Genomic DNA, 21,492 nt, shown 5'->3' with positions numbered 1-21,492 from the left:
CAGTAGCCTACTAGCCCACTCAACAGGTTATAAGTCATTTGCATATAATAATTTGCATCCAACAAACTTTTGCAGTTTTTGAGGTGCTGTAGCAAGAGTTCCAACTCACAGAGAGAAAAAAAAAAGACAAAATCACTCAACGTTTTTAATAGTATTTTTACAAAACATAAAATGCAGAATCTGTGTTCTTTATTTAGCAGCACATGTAGAATGGAAAATGAAATGTGCACTGCATTTATGATAGTCCTTTCATACAAAGTTAATTCTCTTTTTGGTGCTAAATGGTCATGTATTTTTGCACTGTTTAGATTAATTAATACTGCACAAAAGCTATTGAACAACAACAAGTTTGGGATCAGCCATCACACCACAGTAGGCTACATCATTATATCAATAGGCTATAATTCCTTTAAAGTGTTGTAGTTAATGCAAAAAAAGGGTCTGAGAAAACAAACAAATAAAAACAGATGGTCCAAGGTTATTTTTTTCTGCTCTCTCCAGATCTCATGGTGTTTCAGTGCTAAAAATAACATTAAAGAGGAAAAGTCATTATTAATATAAGTACAGACAATGCATAGACAATCTAGATTTAAACAGTAATATTAAAATGGCTCACAAGTTGTTTCGTGACAATACAATAGCCTACCTTAAAATCCCAGACAACCATGGCACCATCTAAAGACACACTGCTGAATTTCTCCACCTTGGTCTTCAGCCCTTCCAGAATACATAGTTGGCTACAGTAGAAACAAAGTCTTAGCAAACTGCAATTACATTTCTCTAAAATGTTAGCATAATGCAAAAGATGTTGAAGTTAGACCAAAATCTTGTGCTTGCAGACGTCAAGCCTTTATTACGTGATGCTGTTCTGATGCAGACTGCCCAACTCAGTGTCTTCCTCATCCGTCGCTCTTTTGTCCAGATTACGGAAATGCTGCATGGCAGACATGTTGCCCTTGGAGCTCTGCTTGGGAATGTCCACTTTCTTCACAAACTCTAAGCACCCAGGACCCTTGTATGAGAACTGATAAGGGCAACAGTCGTGGCCCTAAGATCAACCACACACATAACAAATGTTATTTGATAAAAAAAATACAGTAAAAACAGCTATATTGTGTAAAATAACTAAATGACTGGTGTAGCCTATATTTAAATCTGTTTTAAAATGTATTTTATTCCTTAATGCAGCTGTATTTTAAGCTTCAGTGTCACATGATCCTTCAGAAATCATTCTAATATGCTGCTGTAACATTTCTTATTATCATCATTAATGTCTTACCGCAGCTACAATCTGAGTCTCACTGACATACAGCAAGCTCAGCAATGGAAGATGTCTCGTTGTCAGCTGAGTAACCCTGCAATGCACAAAATTTCATTTGCAGGCAATCTAAAAGTGAATGCTAAAGATCATGCTGTGCATACAGTATTTTATTATTTTCAGGCAGTATTTTTAATAGATGCATAGAATTCAAGGATATTGAGCATCAAATTATTTAATGGTGCTTTTCCACTACACAGTACTAGCTCGACTCGCCTCGGCTCGCTTTTGTTTGGTTTTCCACTGTGTAAAAGTTGTACCTATACCTGCTTTCGGCACTTTTTCGTATCACCTCCGGCTGAGGTGCTAAAATGAGTCGAGTCGAGCTGGTACTGGTAATGGAAAAGCGCCATTAGTTTGCTCTTCTGTGTATAGGCCTATATGAAAATGGAGTTTTACATAATTATTATACGTAAATCTTACTGTTTCCCCCGTGAGGCGTCTGCCACACTGATGGCGCTGTTGTGGCTAACCCAGGCAAGAGCATCACCAGATGGAGAGAAACAGACACTGTGCACCCAGCCTCCGCACTCCTTATACTCCAGAAGCACCTCCCCAAAGGGCATTTTGGACCCCCATGGTGTTGGTCCAGGCTTGTCCTCAATGTCTTTGATATATGCAGAAAAAATTCTAAGGCAACAAAAAAGACTTGTGTTAGAAAAAAACATTGTGCAGTCTGAATATAATATCATCGCAATTATCAAACCTGCAGTTGAGATCAGCAGAGCCAGCTGCCAGCAGTATGTTGTTGGGATGCCAGTCTAGACTCAGAACGGTGGAGTTAATGGGTTTCTTGATATGCTTACTCAGCCACCTATAGAGGCAATCATGAACAAGAGAGCTTATTAAAGCTACACGAGAGATAATGCATAAGATATATTCTAAGCATCAAAAGATATTATACAATCAAGTCTCACCAGTCATTTTCTTTTTCAAAGTAGCACACTGAAATAAGTTTGGCTCCACTTCCAAGAGCAAACTTGTTCTCAAGAGGTGACCACTTGACACATGTGGCAGCTCGATTGATGCGAACCAGCACCAATGTTGGCTTCCAAACCCCATCCCTTAGTGTCCATACATAGGCATTCCTATCGGAGGCACATGTCACTATACGGTTGGACTCTGGGGCCCAATCAATCCCTAAAAGTGAAAATGATTGTTAGATTGTGTTAATTTATTATTAAAATCTATATATTAAAACATTTCAGTGTAACTGATTTTATTGTGCAGTTTTAGTACACTGGAAAATTGAAATAGTATCAATTAAAGAGTTAGTTCACCCAAAAATGAAAATTCTGTCAGTATTTATTTACACACCCTCATGTTGTTCCAAACCTCTATGTGTTTATTTGTCCTGCTGAACATAAAGGAAGATATTTGGAAGAATGTTTTAATCAAACAGATCTTATTCCCCATTGACTACCGTGAGGGTGAGTAAATACTGACAGAATTTTCATTTTTGGGTGACGTAACCCTTTAATTTAGTTTCTAAATGCATGTTATTGATCTTATTTTGAACTATACATACATTAGATTTGTATTCAAAATGTCATAACTCGATCTTAAGCCACGCCCCTTTCGTACAATCAACTGCATCCTATTTTTTTTTCCTTTATCTGTTTCACTTGGATGTATCATAATATGGAAGAAAAGATCTGTCACTACTTCCATTTCATTGCAACTTTAAAAAAAATACACTTAAGTACAGAACTCAAACATGTAGCTTGCACTGTTACAGTGGTTTAGTGCATGCTATTCATTGGAGCACTGAGATAATGTTTGTTTTATGGGTCAGTTTCAAAGTATCGGTAAGTTAATGAATGTTGCAGCTATTCTCTTTTGTCTTACCTGTGATTCGCCCACTGTGCTCTGTCAGTTCATGAATCTTAATCCATTCCTTTCCTTTCTTTTGGTAAATGTGCACATCATTGGTGTTGGGGCTAAGAGCGATTTCTAATATAAAAAGACATATTATTAGGATTTTTTTATATACTGTACATAAAATAAACCTGAAAAAATTATATTTTGGAATTTCTTATAAACAAAAATCCCTGAGTAAAACAACAAAGTTACAGGAAGTTCACAGCAAAATGATGCGTACAAATGGAAAAGTGCATGCTTTTCTCCTAAAGACAAACTGATATTCCTCTGAGTATTTTAATGGATGAAAATGGAACTGCAGGCTGCAACATTAAGAGTCTGAAGGGATGTAATTTATATTTTAAACGTAGCTAAACTAGTTTGCTCTTACGTGTTCGGTCTTTGTTCCAGGCATGACAGGACAGAGGCTCCAATCCAAAGCTATAGAGGGACATGTCTCAACAACGGGACCCTGGAATGCACCACAGGTGTTAGAAAGAGTAGCCTATGCAATCACGAGAATGTGACTAAACAAGGGAGGTAGAGTGTTGCCTGTTTGGATTACTCCACCCAAATCTTGAAAATGTTATAATCTCTCCTCTGTGAGCCTCACTTTCAACATATTCATTCAGATGTTACTATATTCACAATTTCCAAGATAAAGAATCACCAAAACAAAACATTTACACAAATTTCAATTGATTTAAATGAATTTTACAGACATGTTACAGTGTTCAGTTCTGGAAAAGAGACATTCTTCATCCAATTCCCATTAAAAATGTCAGTTAAGGTATGGTACATTGGTATGACTGAGCAGTGATTACAGATTTGCATAGCAAACAACATAACCTTACCATACCTGACTTTGGAAAATTGACTATGCCCTCACCTTTATCTTTTCCTCTCTTTTGCTAGAAAGGGTTATATCCTCTTGAGCTGAATAGCTTTTGGAAGGCTATGTTCGTGGACTCTGGGCAGTCGACACGAATGAGATTGAGCAGTGGCAGGAAGGGCTGCAGAGGGAGCAGGGAGGAGATAAGAGAGGGTGTGTTTTTATGTTCTGATATAGGCACCTGGCCTGTGCAGTCATATCCTCATCATTAAAGTCACCATGAATTCAAAATAGACAACTCGTATTTTTGATGGAATATTGCAGTGTTTATTATGAATGATTTATTAATTTTTAATCAAAATAACTTCCGCTCCCTCTTGCAACAACATCTCTGATGACCTGTTCACATGACATCACAACAATAGCAAACCACAACCATCCAACAATCCAGTTGTCACCATTATTCAGTTTAGCTTTAGTTTCATTTTCACGGTTTCTTTTATCAGTTATCTGTTTCCTTTGTTCTAGTTTCCCGCCACTAATCTACTACCATGGACACATTCGTTAACTCTCACACCCGTTAGTATTCCGTTCATTATCATCCTGTGTATTTAAAAGTTCATCAGTTTGGTTCCTTCTTGGGATGGTGTTTGTGCTAGTTGCACCCTGTCTCGCATCACTGTGGATTTCCTAAGTTTATTTTGTGTTGTTAAAAACACTTCTATTTGCACTGGAATATAACACCAATCGATAATTCCTGGTAGACAAAATCAAGTCCCACATGTTTTTTTCTTTAGTTTGAGAAGCCATTTCAGTCAGATATAGGTCTATATGGCACAGCAGGGAAGAAAAGACGATCACAATTTTCATTTCATACTGACTTTAACTAAAAGGAAAATCACTTGCTTGTTTTATAGATACACAATAATAATTCAATGTGAAAAAATGCTTTTTAAAATGTATTTTCTTCTTCTGTGGCGCATAAAGTAGGCCTATACATTTTTATTCCATACAATAGAAGTTAATGGTAGCCAAACCTCTTCAAAATATCTTCTTTTGTCTTCCGTAAAACAAAAAGTCATTATGAGGGTGAGTAAATAATTGCAGATTTTTTTTTTGTTGTAAACTATCCCTTTAAATTACATACTCACCAAATAGATAATTATATAGAAATAATGGCTTCTGCTTAAACAATTTTCCTGTTTTAATCATTTTCCTTTGTAAGTCACTTTGGATTAAAATATCTGATAAATTAATACATGTAAATGTTTAGCTATATAATGTTACATTTTGATTATGGACCTCATTACCAGTGATGATGTGCTAGTGAAGTATTAGTTTAGTTGCAGTATGCATTCACGTTGGCCTAGGCCTATTTTGTAATTTAAGCCCAATAATGTCAACCATTCAGAAGCACAAATCATTCGATTTGTGTGTCCCCTCGATGTTCTAGGTGATTATATGACCTAGAGTAGACCTAGGTTGAATAAGGACAACGCAGGCTTGGTATGGGGTTTTATGCACAGACCATTTAACCTTTTCAGCTGTCATCATATCCAAATCACACAGGGTCACAGTGTTTTTTTTTTTGTTTAAATGTCACTGCCGGATACTGTAAAATATGATTAAAAACTTAGCGTATGTAGCACATCATGTGCAGCAGAATGTAATGAATTATCTGGTTGACAACCTCCATCTCCTCGAAATACAAAAACAAGCACTTGCCCTTTAAGGTTGTGAGGAGTAACGGGCTTCCCAGATCGAGGCGCATTGACGTCAATCGTTGTTTGTGATTGGTCATAACCTTTTCCGGTGAGGCATCCATCAATCCAAGGACTGTGGGAAAGCCAGCGTAAACGGAGTAAAACACGTCGAGAAACTCATCGAAGCGTCTCAGGTATGAATATTTAAAGGTAGAGGTCTTCGCTTTAACGTTTGTTGATATCGATGTGTGAGTCGACAGGCTCGTAGAGAGGTTACTGTAATGCTTTCGGCTTCCGTTGTGATAATGTAGCTTGCAAGATGGCGTATTTTGCTGCTTGACAAAACTGGTTACCGATAACACAGAGCTGCACGGTTTACGCTGTTAAACGTTTAAACGCGCTAAATGGGGTGTACTTGCATCCGCATGTGTTTTGTTCGCTAAAATAATGTTATGTTCACATGACCCAATTGCGTTATATTGTGAAATGCCTTTGGTGATGAACTGCGCATTTTATGAGCTCAGGCGCCCGGACAAGGACCACAGCTTAACGTTACCTGCCAAAATGCAACACTTTCTGATTATTTACATTGCTGAAAGACATTGCTGACTGAATTTTTTCTAGTCTAGATATGTAGCATGTGCGAAGTATGTGAGCCACGTTAGCCGTTTAACTTGTTTCACTTTGACAGCAGAAAGTGTTTTAATGGTTTTATTGGTTTGCAGCCCTTTTATTAGCACCTGTAGTTTGTTTTTGGTTTTATTAAGTTATGATCACGAGGTCACATGGTCAAGGAAGACCTGGTAATATAAGGGTTTAAAATGTCAACTTAGGCCAGGATATGTCATCATGGAATTGAATAAAATCTTGATAATTTAAATTTGTTTAAGGTATTTTATTCAGTTGGGAAATTCTCTTTGTGATTCCAATCTTTTCAACATTACTTTTCATATTCCATAATGGCAGATGACTGGAAATATTAAATATGTGGGGATATTGTGACACATGGCTGCAATTTGAATTCACAGATTTATTTACTTGTATTGTTGACAGGATTGTTGGAGATGATTTTAACCAGAGGAATATCTGCTCATGATCTGATAATGAGAGTACATGTGTGTGGCCTGGTAAACCCTACGTTATGGGGATAAAATGTCCCCACAAAGATGGCAATATCTTAAATCCTTGTCCTTGTGGGGACATTTTCTGGTCCCCATGAGAAAAACAGCTTATCAATCATACTAAGTGAGTTTTTAGTGTAATGGCATAGAACATACAGTTTGTACAGTATAAAAGAAATTATGTCTATGGAAAGTCACCATAAAACATGAAAACATAATGTGTGTTTAAAGAAGATATAGAATCCAGAATGCTTGCCAACTGTATGCGGCTCATACCAGGAACATACAAACATATTAGATGCATGATTTTAAGAATTTCCATAACAATTTGGTATGCACTAGAGAAAATAGTTTGTCTTCATGTCTTTACTTAAAATCTGAAACTTTGCTTCCCACTGGAATGACATTCCTTCTCTGATGACGTTTGTTTGACGCCTATTGCAGAACATCCTTTAACCACCTCCCTCCACCTGTCAGTTGGATACAAGCTCAAAATGGTGAGGAGGAGGTGTCCTAAAATCAAGCCATGTGTCACAATTTAAATTTTGTCACAACAGTTGATGGTTCCGGTTCATGAGGACTTCACAATGAAATTAATGAATTGCACTCATGGCATTACACTCTACTCTTAAGAGATGTAGCTATCATCGAATCTTTTTCACATTTCACTATAAAACTAGTTGAGCTAATGACATTTAGCTAAGGTTTGGAATTGCTCCACATTTCATAAGCTGATATAAATTGCATGTTTCAGGTCACCATGGCGTCCAGCAGTACGAGCAGTGAAGAAGAGAGGAGCTTGCGGGAGTGTGAGCGCTACGTGCAGAAGCACAACATCCAGCAGCTGCTGAAGGAATGCATTGTGCAGCTGTGCACTGTCAGGCCTGAGAGGCCCATGCTTTTCCTCAAAGAGTGCTTCGAGAGGCTTGAGAAGGTTAGTCATTTTCTTTGGAGTAAAACCACATAGGCTTAGACTCTTTACAGATGTTCTTTACTCTTGAAAAGTTTTGTGAACAAAGTTTATGTCTATCAGGAGGAAGCAAAACAGATCAGCAACCAGCAGAAGTCGAGCTCTCGCTCAGACTCCCGAGAAGATGAGGTTTCTCCTCCCATGAATCCTGTAGTTAAGGGCCGACGGCGCCGCGGTGCCATCAGCGCAGAGGTCTACACCGAGGAAGATGCAGCTTCTTACGTCAGAAAGGTAACTAGCCTCTGATTTTTTTCCTAGAACTATTAATTTTAATCTGTACTTGTTGCATTTACATGTCATTCTTTCAAAATCACGCCGCATAATATTATTGGCATGCTGAATTCTACTTTCCCTGCAGTTGCGGTTTACTTAGAAAACTTTCTGTTAATGTACAGGTCATTCCTAAAGACTACAAAACTATGGCTGCCCTTGCTAAAGCGATTGAAAAGAATGTGCTTTTTGCCCATCTTGATGACAACGAAAGAAGGTAACAAATTTTGTTTTGAGTAGTAGATTGAATTATTCAGTTCAACTAATAAAGCATTTCATTTACTGAAAACAACTTGTTTTATTTTTCACAGTGACATATTTGACGCTATGTTCTCAGTCACCTACATTGCAGGAGAGACTGTCATTCAACAAGGTCAGGCTTATTTTGAAGAGGAGCCGATTGTGTAAAAATGGAAAAAATATTTAGACTAATGTATTGTGTTTCTAATTTCAGGGGATGAGGGTGACAATTTTTATGTTATTGATCAAGGTGAAATGGATGTAAGTGCATTTCTAAATTGATGTTGAATCAAGATTTAATATGATAATAGATGTTTTTTGACTTGTATAGGGTAGGGATGGGCATTCGATAAAATTTTCTTAGCCGATCGTCGGGAGAAACAGTCGCTAAATCGATAAATCATTAATATTTTATTTTTATATTGAAATTAATTATTTATTTAACTTTTTATCAATTACAAATGCAATGAAAAACACAAAAATACAGCGTGTTTTTCCTCGATGAGACCTTTATTACAGGAAGATCAACTTGAAGATATATGCGCTGTGTTGTTGTAAAGCAGCGGAACCTGCAGTGCAGATGCGAGCCGGCGTTCTTAAAAAGAGACCCTCGTTCGTTTCAAAATAATAAATGATAAAAAAATATTCATGTTAAACAATAACTTAAGTATTACATAATAATACTTAGCTCTGGCAGGTTTTGTCAAAATGTAACTCAAAACTATCTAAGACACGGAGTCGAGAAAGAGGGTGAGAGAGATTAGCCTACCTAACAATTACTACTTAACAAAGCTTCATAAAACGTAATTAGTAACTCACATACAACTTCTGCACCAATCAACTGATTTTTGTTGAGAAATATAAGCAAAGAAAACAACCGCTCTCTTCATGATTCTTCTTTTGAAATCAAAGCGAAAACTGGCAGGTAACTGAGTATGGCGTCAAACTGCATTAAGCTGCATTAGTTTAATCGATAACAAATTAACGTGATCAACGAAATTCTTAATGATCAATTATCGACCCTCGGTTAATCATTGCCTATCCCTAGTATAGGGTTATTAAAGTGCCCCTATTATGCTTTTTCAAGTATTACTTTTCATGCAGTGTGTAATATAGCTGTTTGTGAATATAAAAGGTCTGCAAAATTCTAAATATCAAAGTTCACAACAATTTTTTTTTTCAAATTTTGATTCTGAACTGCCGAAAGGAGTCATCAGTTTCACTTCCTGTTACAAAACTACCTAACAATGTAACACATTTGCATAATGCCAGCCTATGATCTTCATTAGCTGCCTGCAAACAACGTCTAATTAGTACTTTGACGTGACATCAAACTGTAGTTGAAGCTGAAGCCTGGAAGAGTTTGGTTCATGTTCAGTGGCTCTTTAACATTTGGAATGATAATGACTGAGATATTCATAAGTACTATTGTTTTTGATAGGTGTACGTCAACAATGAGTGGGTGACCAGTATTGGAGAGGGTGGCAGTTTTGGGGAGCTGGCTTTAATCTATGGCACCCCCAGAGCAGCCACTGTCAGAGCAAAAACTAACGTCAAGCTGTGGGGAATCGACAGAGACAGCTACAGGAGAATACTCATGGTTAGTACACGATTCAACTGATAATTGCATGGTTTGATATTATACAAACAACGTTTGCCCTTTAATTTTGAAGTATTTTGTGATTTGTTATTTTTACCGATCTTGCATTTTATAAAATGGCCACATTTTCTTTCTCCTGCTTAACATTTTTAATTCTGTGTTTAGGGAAGTACTCTGAGAAAGAGAAAAATGTATGAGGAGTTCCTTAGCAAGGTCTCCATTTTGGGTGAGTTTAATGCATTTCTTTTTAGGTTATGTATATTTGCAGGCTTGTGTTCATAGTAAACTGTGTAAAAAACAGTTGTAATGCAGCGTAATAATGCTGTAAGCAAATCTTGTGAAGTGCTCAGTGATGACATGCTAACATCCTGTGAGCAGAGTCTCTGGATAAATGGGAACGGTTGACGGTTGCTGACGCTCTCGAGACAGTCCAGTTTGAAGATGGCCAGAAGATTGTTGTGCAGGGTCAACCGGGAGATGAGTTTTTCATTATCCTTGAGGTAGCTTTCCATGCTCTCATCAACAAGTCTTTGTTAATTAGAGTCATATGGTTTTGTATACTGTTTTTATCTTCTCATTTATGCACAATTGCAAATACAAGTTAATAATGAGATCATCATAGGAGAATAGCTGTATTGATTTAGACTTGTGTCCTCAGGGCTCAGCAGCAGTCCTTCAGCGGCGGTCGGAGAATGAGGAATTTGTGGAGGTCGGAAGACTCGCACCATCTGACTACTTCGGTAAATGTGTTTCTTTTTACTCTCTGGAAAGCTTATCCCAGTCATATCCCAGAAATTCCTTTGTTAATGTAATTACATATTAGCTGCTTTTCCACTGTCGGGCCAGTGCGAGCCAGGGCCAACAACGTGTATGCGAGGCCAATAGCCTTGGACCTCAAGAAGCACTAAGCGGCATTTCCACTGTTGGGTCAGTAGCCACGCAGCGCTACCTTTAGTCTTTACTTTAACCTGCAGTCCGTAGCTTTTTTGGGGCTACAGAAAAAAGAGACTGCAATATGTATCCATGCGAAAACAAGGATACATATTGGAAGGACATTACATGTAGGACATTACACGGTTTTGTGTGTTTACAAGTTAAGCGATTGTTAGATTTAATCAGCGTGATTTACTGCAATGTCAGAACCAGAACAAAAGTGGATGTTTCTTACTAGTTCAGATTACATTTTCCGGTGAAAATTCTTATGTTGGTCATACTTCCAAAAATAATAATCTGTGTTTCTGAATGCCAGTATCGACACTGGCGTGGAGACTGACAGCCTCACACTCTCTTTAAACATTGTGTTCATCCACGCTGTGCCGTCTCGAGGGTGTTGAAGTACAACTCGCGCAAAGTTGATAATTCCACGACTGCAGTTACAGATTTCGAACAGAGATGGCGACAGAGGAAAAACGCCCGACTGCAGCTTTAAAGACTCTTCCGAACACTTTACTTAGACTCTGCCGAGGACGTTCCTAAGCCAGTCTGCATCATGTATGATATTTCCACATTTATCAAGCCGTTTCTGGTATTTTCCATAATTATATATGTATTTATTATTTAAATGGTTGGACTAAGTAGCCTTTAGCATAGCATAAATATATTTCTGCATCATAAGGTGATCAGAATCACCATCAGATCACAATTAGAAGTTATTTAAAACTTTCGCTGGTGCCTGAAAAATCATTTTAAATGTCTTAAATGTTGAGGTTAGCTGATAGTCTGGTATTATAACATGGGAATGAGCGGTGGCGTTGTCCCTCACCTGACTCAAGGAAACTTCGCCTTTGTTCAAGCCCCAGTTGGCCCACTTTGGACCAAGGTATTCACTGGGCCAAAAACCCCTGGCCATTGGAGGAATCCCCGATGAGGCCGATCAAGCCCCTGAAGTGCCCCTGGCCCTGGCACGCACTAGCACGACAGTGGCCCAACAGCAGAAACATGGCTGTTGACGCCATGTACAGTGTCCATTAGCACACCTTAATGTGTTTGTTTCTCTGACTGTTGCTCTTTTCTGATTTCCCTCCATGTGTTTCATTAGGTGAGATCGCTCTGCTCATGAACCGGCCTCGTGCTGCCACCGTGGTTGCTCGCGGCCCTCTGAAGTGCGTAAAACTTGACCGCCCCAGGTTCGAACGCGTGCTCGGCCCCTGCTCCGATATCCTGAAGAGAAACATACAGCAGTACAACAGCTTCGTGTCTCTGTCGGTCTGAGGCACACTAGGCTCTTACCTCCTCAATTGCAGGGTCCACCAATGCAAATTCGCTTTATTTTCTTACTTTTCTTTATGCATTTTCCAACACCCAGGTGCCCATTCACTTCAGTGTTCTCTCCCTGTCAGTCTGTTGTTGTTTTTTTGATTTGTGCCGTACCGTCGCATTTGTATCCATCCTAGATTTACCATAAGGCTGATTTGTTAGTTTTGCCTGAGAAACGAGCCAATCGTTGTGCCACAAAAGCCTGTCACGTGGACAGATGTTGAAATAACTATTGGGATTTTCTCTTGCATCCAAATTGCCTCATGATTCTGTATAACAGTGTTTGGAATGGAAGGAAAATGGTGGCAGAGGACTGATATTCATGTAGTGTATTTACTCAGTATATAAGGATGTATCTTAATTGAGCCATCGATTTTCAGAATCAGTTTTCCTTCATTCATTTCAAGCGTTTGAATATAGGAAAGCCAAAGGCATAAATCCATGTGTGTTACATTGTTTTCTTGGGGGTACTGAAGTTTAATCGTCACCATGTTTATCATGGTGATCGGCTTTGCTATTTTATTGTTATAACTGCACATATATAGTGTATGTACAAGATTATATATTAGAAGTAAATGACCATAACCATATTTTTTTGCACAGTATATATATATATATATATATACGCTTTATATTGCTGTTTTTCATTGGGCTTTTTTCATTTTCCTTTGGGCGTTTTGCTATACACACAGGCTTGCTCTGGAGTCTTATTTAGAACAGACCAGGATTAGTTTAATCTCCTTTTAAAGTTTTTTCTTTTCTTTTTCTTGCGAATTTTCTCCCTTCTGAAATGCTACATGCTGCAAATGCTTTTATTTGTTGCCCCCACACAAAGGCAATGTAATCTTATTTTATTCAACATTGTGTTTTTGGCGGATATATATATATACAGAAAAGATATTATATTTGTATGTTCTGTTTAATTGTTTAGAAGAGTTACAGAAATGCAATGGTTAATGATGAAGCTTTGTTGACTGAGTATGTGAGAATCCTCAACAGGATGTAACTACTTGGTGACCTCCTTGACCCACTAAGATCCCATTAGGGTTTCTTTCTCGATTAGTGCTTCGAAACCCCAAATGTCTTTTTAAATTTTTTATTAACTGAAATAGTCTGGTTAATAAACAGGGTAGGTCTGTTTTCAACTAACCACTGTTGTTTTTAGATTGAGATTTAGATTATTCACCATACATATATAGTCATATGAAAGTCTTAAAACAGGGACAGTATTTGCCGCTTGTGTTGAGTTCATGGTGTCTGTATGCCATTAGGGTTGGGATCCATCAAACGTTTGGAAATCGATTTGCGATCCACTACTGCCACCACCTTAATCTCCTATCAGATTGTTCTTCAAGTTCTCTGAGTTGTGTTTTACTGGGTGGTACAATAGTGTTAACAGTTGCTGAAGGTAGATTTTAATTATCGCACAGAGATACTTTTGTATTATTTGGAAAAACTGATGTGAATTTTACTTTTGTTTTCCACACACCTTGTGTTATGTATTTACAGATATCCAGGTCATTTGTACAACAGACTCATGTTATTGAAAGCAAATTTGGGTTTTGAAAAGTGCCTGATTTCTTTACTCTCATAATGCAAAGCCAACAGACATTTTCTTGTAGTTATTTTTTCCCCTAATATATTCATTAATATACTAATAGCGTGTCACCTGTATTATTTGTAATCTACAATGTTTTGTTTCATCTGTATATCCAGATCCTCTTTAGCAGTGTAATTTATTCAGACTTAAAGCTCCAATAGTTAAGAGTTTGCACAGAACTGTCCCAAAATGTTAATTAGAGAAATATATATACAGATATATTATAAAGAAAGACTTATATTTAGTGTGTTTTTATCTTCAATTCTGACTCTGGCCTATAACCACATGGGAGAATTGTTGTCACTTAACTGTGACATTTGATTTGAGAGCCTTACAGCATGTCAATCCAGATGTCTAGGAAAATAAGATGTTTTCTGGCATTCACAGATTTCTGCCCCTCTAGACTAGAATTTCAGAATCAGTCAAATCTTGGTGCTGTAGCTTTAAAAAACACAGAATTTGCACCCTTAATTACAGGGGATTCCAAATAGCCTTTTGATTAACCGTTCCACTGTCTTTTCAATGACTGGTTTATGCCTTATGATGGGGTTAAATAAATGAACATGTTGAAATTATATATTATTTTGAGTCCTTAATGTTAAACTGTGACACCCGAAGATAGATAGTTAGTCTACTTGTTATCGCTCATATATGCATTGGTCTGTTTTATTTAAAGGGGTGGTATAATGCCCTTTTCAAAAGATGTAAAATAAATCTCTGATGTCCCCAGAGTGTGTATGTGAAGTTTTAGCTCAAAATACCCCACAGATATTTTTATATAGCATGTTAAAGTTGTCACTTTTTGAGGGTTAGCACAAACACACCGTTTTGTGTCTGGCCCTTTAAATGCAAATGAGCTGCAACTCCCGACACATGGGCGGGGCTTCAAGAGTGTGTGTGTGTTGGCAGCTCCAATTACCTCACGAAGACATGCATTAAAATGTCAGAAATTGTTCTGCCTTTTATGTTTAACCAGAAAGTCAGACAAAAATGGAGAGACTTAGCCACTAAGAAGAAGTGACCACACGTAGAATGCAACAGGACATCTCTGAATGGTTAGTTGATGAATTTATGTTGCTGATGATGTGGAGTTAACTATCTTCAATTAGCATAGGCTGTCAGGATAATCTATAAATCGCTTGTATAGGAATTGTTGTGAGATGCACAGAGTGACTTTCTATTGCATGTGAAAAAACGGATGCTATAGTTTGAGCTGACTTTCAAATGTGCTTGACTAGCTCTTCCTCTTCTCAACATGGACTGTGTGTTCCCGAGGGTGGGGTTTATGTAAATTTTAGGGTTAGTTATGTCACTAACCCAGGAGAAAGCTTGTGTAGTTCCTACCAGCCGTTTGTTGTAATCCTTTAAAAACCCATTTCTTTAAAAGCAAATATCTCCCTTTGCTTTAAACTTTGAGCGTTGCAACATTACACACTAACTAAAGTTAGAAAAGTGAAATCATAATCAACCACCCCTTTAACTTCATATGATGACAAATTACAAAAAGCAAATCCCTTGTTTTCTGATGCATCAATGCGTCATTGAGGTTTATTGTAATTTTCTCCCCTTTATGAGTGGATTCAATGATTTTGTTCCTCTGCAAATTCTCTGCTTACCTTGTTATTATGATTTTTTTTTTTTAAACTTAGGCCATGTTTCTTGAAGATCATTCAGTGGTCACTGGAAATGTGTTTGTATTAGCAACCTCTACCCCCTTTTTTGTAGCCTGCTAACATTCCCTGGTTGTGACTGCCAATTGTGTTTTCTTCTGGAGTTTTCAGTAAATTTGTGTTCTAGTAAGTACAGAGGAATTGATATTTGCTCACAAGCCACCAGAGCATACAGACTCCTGTTCACCCATTCTTCAGTTTAAGCCCTCAACACAAAGTTGTAAAATGTCGAGGGACCATTTTTCTATTATGCTTTTTTGTATAACTGTGTGGTTTGAATTCTTTGGATGTGCTTAAGTTGTAAACCTTTTGGTATCGATTGTCCTAATGGCAGGTCAAGCAATAAAATGATTCATTCTTGAGTCTTGTGTTTTCTGTGCTGTTTTCATATAAGTATAATGTTACTGCAGTATGCCTCTCAAGGACTACAGATTCAAATTTACGCTTGCATCCCACAATGTGTGATTTGTTTATTGGACTACATATTTTGACATCAGATACACACTAAATTAATCCTCATGGATCAAACTTCAATCCTGCTGAAACCTGTAGGCACTGTCACAGGACCCCTGTGAATCATTCCCACTTTTCACTCCATAAGCAACATTCATTAAGACTCTACTGTGTGTAACAGGAAAAGTACAACAATAATGTTCACTTTTTACAAAATAAAATCATGTAAGCGTCTGTTTTGTAGAACTCAAATGTTAATCTGGATTGATGACTTCGTCCCGTTGTTAAAATGTTTATTTTGAGGACTTTTATTTCATAATTTCTTGAGAATTAATGGGATTTTCCCAGAGATTTCTGTCATTTAGCCGCACCCTGCCTCCACACTCAACACAACAACTGTCATGACAGTTGTTCTCTCTCAACCCTGTCACTGGTGTGTATCTCTATCCATCTCATTTACATTATCCACTATTTCCAGTTTCTTTAAATATATAGCCTAACCGTGTTTTAAGAATTATATTTTAATTTGAAGCGTTTACTTTGTCGATAAGATGAATATTTGCACAGACCGCATCATAATATTAAAATAAATAGGAGAGAAGAAAAGCAGACGGGCTCCTCACGAGACTTCCGAAAAAGCACGAACCTCATGTTCGTGTTTTTTCGGAAGTATGGTGAGAGACCCCCGACTGCCACCGACCGCTGCTGCTGCACAGGCACCTCAACATCACATTTCAGTCTATTTCTACTGATTCATCGCTCGTCGGATACTACTCGTGCACTGCAAATGCAAGCCATCAAGTGTGTTGTTGTCGGCGACGGGTAAGATGTTGAAGAATAAATGGTAAAATTGCTCGTGTTTGTACGGAGGTTTCTTTGGGAGAAAAGCAATTGTTGCGAGGAGCTGGGGATTTGGGGTTGGCACAGCGGTTGAGTGGATTCAGCTCAGACAAAATGGATAATTTTATAATTATTACTGTCATTCTTCGAGACACTGAAGGTGTTTTCATTATCGTTTTAAATGAGATTGTGCACAGACTGTGTTTGGTAGTGGCCGTTTTGTTTAATATTAGGCGTTTTGTCTGGTTTTTTTTCAATGTTTAAATTGATTTTTTTCACACTAAAGTAGCATGACAATGTATTGTAAAACATGCTGAAAATATATTTAACGGATACTAAACAGTGTAGAAATAATGCGCGTGTACGTGGAATCGCTATGATGTCATGTTTTACACCTACAGAGCGGCTGCTACAGAGCTCTAAAGGGGAAATGATCCACTCCCCTAAATCAGTGTTTCCCAACCGGGGGTACGTGTACCCCTAGGGGTACGTGAGCTGTCCCCAGGGGGTACGTGGGATTATTCTCAAAAGACTATAACATTTTTTTTTAAAACATCAAAACATTTCTCAAACTTTTCTCAAAACATTTTATTTTAGGATTGCATTAAAAGGATTATTTTAGAACTTGATTATTAATTTTATTGGTTTATTTTTGTATTTAAAGTTTGTAAATAAAAAAAATTATTATTATTATTATTATTAATCTTTGTTTTGTATAATTGGTCTGAACATGTGAAGAAGTGAAAAGGTCATACAAATATTGAACAAAGGCAAGTATTATATTATAAGAGTTATAGGAAGTAAAAATATCATTATTTACAGGTAAATTCAGGTATCACCTAAAATTTACACCAAATCTAAAAATCACACCGATCACATGCGCTTGTGGGGGTACTTCAGGCAGGATAAAATGTTTTGGGGGTACAGTACCCAAAAAAGGTTGGGAACCACTGCCCTAAATCACAGTGCTCGTGAGCCTTAACTTTATTATTAACCTTCACATAATTGTTTTTTTCTTCCTTTATTTTTAACCAGAGAGCAAAATCTTAAAATCGCATTTGTTGATAATCCACAATGAAATAACAAAAAGCTGCATTGCAATTGGTATTTGGTAGAGATCAAGTGAAATATTATTTATTTCATCATTACTTATACCGTTATTTTTAATATTTAAGTGGTCATAATCACCAGGCAACATTGATTTTTGCTTACGGCTTTATTTTGAAAAAATATTATAGATAATTAGACTACAACAGTAGAATGTAAATATGAACTATGAATTTGTAACAATAGCGAAATAATACTAACATTAGCTTAAAATACCGTTTCTGTAACAATTCATAAGCATGAATAGCTCTTCTGTAAAATGATGAATAATTAAAAAATGTAAAATTAACTTACAATGCTATTGTTGGGTGATATTGTTATTATAAATAGAATAGTTATTAGTATAGGACTGATAGAAGGGAAAAAATCAGTCAAACTGTTTATTATCTCTACTATTTGATATGATTTGGATTTATATCATGGTGTTTGTTAAAAGTATGCTTAATTCAAATTTTCTTTTAGATGTGGAGAATTAAAAATAGCTGTTTCATTGCAGTTGATCTTGCAACCGTTCAGGTTGCAAGGGTTTAGTCCCTGTCTCATGATAATACATGCTTTCTGTCATTTGCAATGGGCAACCACACCACAGCCTTCAAACGTAATTGTTATTTTAGCCTGTTCACATCTTCTTTCCCTTCTCTTTTATCACGCTTCCTCACTATTACTCCTAATTTTTATCACTTTTCCTTATTCAGTGTCACCCCGTCACTGCATTTCCTGTGTACCCTCTTTACTCCACTTTATATGTAAGTGTGTGTTTTTCATGACAAGAAGCTGTCATCCTGTATTCACTCCTCATCCAGTGGGCGGTGGGGCAGTTCATTTGAAAACAGCGCTGTCAAAGAGCTGCTGCCAGCGTGCCATCGAGCCTGGCAGAGAATGTGATGTCTGGATGACTAACTAAAGGACTTTTCACAATTGTTTCCTTGATGTGCTTTGAATGTGCAGTCCTTGAACCCTCAGTATAACCGTTCAGAATATATGTTTAGTTTGATTACCTCTTTTTATATAGGCTATGTGCATTTATATATGTTTATACATGTAACATTGTTGTCCTGTGAGGCACAACATTTCGTTCCTTTGTATATCTCTACATATAAACTCACTTGACTTGACTTGAGTGCTGCAGTGACACTTAGCATCTTTTGTATTTCAGTGCCGTGGGTAAGACATGTCTGCTCATCAGCTACACCACTAATGCCTTCCCGGGAGAGTATATTCCCACAGTGTGAGTACAGTTTGGTACCTTGAACTGGGAATTATTCCTGTGTGGCTGTGCTGCCTGTGTGTGTCCGTTTACTTCTGTGTATGTATTTCTGAAACCCTCAGGTTTGACAACTACTCTGCCAATGTTATGGTGGATGGTAAACCTGTCAACTTAGGCCTCTGGGATACAGCAGGACAGGAGGACTATGATCGCCTTAGACCACTCTCATACCCTCAAACGGTACTTAAATATCTCAGAGTATTATTCATGTATTTTTATTTTGTAAAAACGTAATTTTTTTCTTTTTCTTTTACTAATTACTGGGACTGTATTCTATGGAAAATTGTTTCCGCTACTGAAAAAAAAAGAATTCAGTCAGAATTCAGATATGAATAGGTAGTATTATATTCATCCAGTTGCTTTTGCTTGAAGAGCGATTCATCATGCCAGTATGGAGACGAAGCTGCCCAATAGGGTCTATGCAGAGGACCTGTCTGGTTTTTGTGGTCTCTGCTGAGGATCTGTGCCGATGGCTGTCATGTTGACGAGGCCTACGATTACATATAGTGCCATGTAATCTGAAAAATGAATAGTTGATGACAATGATTTTTACAAAGAGCCTCCTTTTTCTTTCTGCAGGATGTGTTTTTAATTTGCTTCTCACTGGTGAGCCCTGCTTCCTTTGAGAATGTAAGAGCAAAGGTAAGGATCCACCTAAGAATACAATATATTTTAAAAGCCATCCGCTAGGTGTAGTGCCTTGTGTTAACCAAGTTTCTTTTTGTAGTGGTACCCTGAGGTCCGCCATCACTGTCCAAACACCCCTATCATACTTGTGGGCACTAAACTTGATCTGCGGGATGACAAAGACACAATTGAACGACTGCGGGATAAAAAACTAGCTCCAATCACTTACCCGCAGGGACTTGCCATGGCTAGAGAAATTGGTAAGATCGATTTCCTGAAAAAAAAAATCACCTTGAACTTTTTAATGGTGCTATGTTGATGTTTCACCATTGCCTCTGGGCTTTGAATCATGTACAGTAGACTCATTGGATTATTTGGCTTTGTAGGTGCTGTGAAGTATCTGGAGTGCTCTGCTCTTACTCAGCGGGGTTTAAAAACCGTGTTTGATGAGGCCATCCGCGCTGTTTTGTGCCCTCCACCTGTAAAGAAGGGGGGCAAGAAGTGTACGGTATTTTGAGGAACACCACAACTAATTCCTTCACTGATATGCCATGTAAACAGCGGCTTCTTCCTCTTCAGCTCTGCTGTTATGAACAGATAAATCCAACTTGTGAGGTGATGAACTGCAGACATATATTTCCATGGTATATCTGATGTAACAGATATATCAACATGCCAAATTTTCTTTGTTATTATTAAACTTTGCCTTAAATTGTTGGTTTAAAACAAAAGTATGTTGGAAGAGAATGACATAAGGCCAAGGCATGTCTATCAGAAAGAATAATTAGTTATTAAAGAACAAGCATAGCTAACAGTAAATTTCTTACCTTGTTGCAACAAATTTTACATATTTCAAAGGTTTTTTCATGTGGAAATTGTGGCTATTCATATTCTATCTGCAGATACTTTTCCCTTGTGGGATCTCTGAATGTGTCAGAAGATATTGTGAATAGCGTTTGCGAGTTAAATGTGTGGCCATAGTCAATGCTCTCACTTGAGGGGTGACGGTAAATACATTCTTTTTTTTTAAAAGTATTTTACTTTCAGCTTTTATTGCCTGTTAAACATTTCATACTGTACCTGTGTTTTACTGTGAATGTACTGATGATTTTGCTTTATAATACTGTTAATAAAATTAACACTATATAAAATAAACGGTACTCAGAATTGGCTGTAATGTTTAATGGACTACATGCTGCAACGTGCAATGGAAATCATTTTGTGTAGGCTGTACGTCTTATTTAAAATTCATTGTTGTGTCATATATTTTTGCTAAACATTTTCCTATATGTGTTGATGTTTGAAATATGATGAAATGTGCCACTTCTGATTTTGTGTTGAGGGCTAACATGTCAAATTGTTTTTACACTTGTAAGTGTTGAGATATTTCTTTGAAATGTTATTTTACCTCAAAATGATTAATATTTCAATTTCGAGATAAAAATGTTTATGTGTGCCATTTGAACGTTTATGTTTTGTTAGTATGCATTAGGCATTTTTGTTTTTATTGAACTAATGACTGAAAATGAAACCACTGGCACATATATAAAATAAACTAGTATGAGTGTGACATCATTTTGAAGGGATGATTGTGGCTATGGTCTTTTATTTATTTGATGAGAAACTGTAACAAGTGGGATAATGTACAGCCAACCAGTCATTATATGAATATAAACACCCCTATGGGCATATAAGAAACTCAATAATGATCGGCTGATTGTACAATATCCTTTGCTGAACCAAAACTTAAACTAAGGT

The 21,492-nt window shown here is 37.2% G+C and overlaps 3 protein-coding genes across 3 annotated transcripts; 2 read left to right on the top strand and 1 right to left on the bottom strand.

The window, feature by feature from the left end:
• Positions 1-131: 131 nt before the first annotated feature.
• Positions 132-4,192, bottom strand: LOC120489649 (actin-related protein 2/3 complex subunit 1A). The gene is made up of 10 exons (XM_039686623.2): positions 4,068-4,192; positions 3,570-3,650; positions 3,167-3,271; positions 2,236-2,458; positions 2,025-2,132; positions 1,742-1,948; positions 1,280-1,355; positions 858-1,048; positions 647-737; positions 132-520 (listed from the first exon to the last, which is right to left on the bottom strand). Exons 2-10 carry the CDS (start codon positions 3,631-3,633, stop codon positions 515-517), a joined length of 1,071 nt encoding a protein of 356 aa, XP_039542557.2. The 5' UTR covers positions 3,634-3,650; positions 4,068-4,192; the 3' UTR covers positions 132-514.
• Positions 4,193-5,797: 1,605 nt separating this feature from the next.
• On the top strand, positions 5,798-12,354 carry prkar1aa (protein kinase, cAMP-dependent, regulatory, type I, alpha (tissue specific extinguisher 1) a). Its single transcript, XM_039686620.2, has 11 exons — positions 5,798-5,907; positions 7,589-7,768; positions 7,868-8,035; positions 8,200-8,291; positions 8,386-8,447; positions 8,529-8,575; positions 9,756-9,914; positions 10,080-10,140; positions 10,293-10,414; positions 10,573-10,654; positions 11,953-12,354. Exons 2-11 carry the CDS (start codon positions 7,595-7,597, stop codon positions 12,123-12,125), a joined length of 1,140 nt encoding a protein of 379 aa, XP_039542554.1. The 5' UTR covers positions 5,798-5,907; positions 7,589-7,594; the 3' UTR covers positions 12,126-12,354.
• A 4,201-nt stretch (positions 12,355-16,555) lies between these two features.
• On the top strand, positions 16,556-20,901 carry rac3a (Rac family small GTPase 3a). The gene is made up of 6 exons (XM_039686625.2): positions 16,556-16,715; positions 18,997-19,068; positions 19,170-19,287; positions 19,687-19,749; positions 19,835-19,994; positions 20,121-20,901. The coding sequence occupies exons 1-6, from the start codon at positions 16,681-16,683 to the stop codon at positions 20,249-20,251; spliced, it is 579 nt and encodes a 192-aa protein (XP_039542559.1). The 5' UTR covers positions 16,556-16,680; the 3' UTR covers positions 20,252-20,901.
• Positions 20,902-21,492: the final 591 nt, after the last annotated feature.

Source organism: Pimephales promelas, chromosome 3, assembly GCF_988280905.1.
Source record: "Pimephales promelas chromosome 3, fPimPro1.hap1.1, whole genome shotgun sequence".
Classification (NCBI taxonomy): Eukaryota; Metazoa; Chordata; class Actinopteri; order Cypriniformes; family Leuciscidae; genus Pimephales; species Pimephales promelas.
The sequence above is the reverse complement of the archived record's forward strand: the minus strand, read 5'-3'. Positions and strand labels throughout refer to the sequence as shown.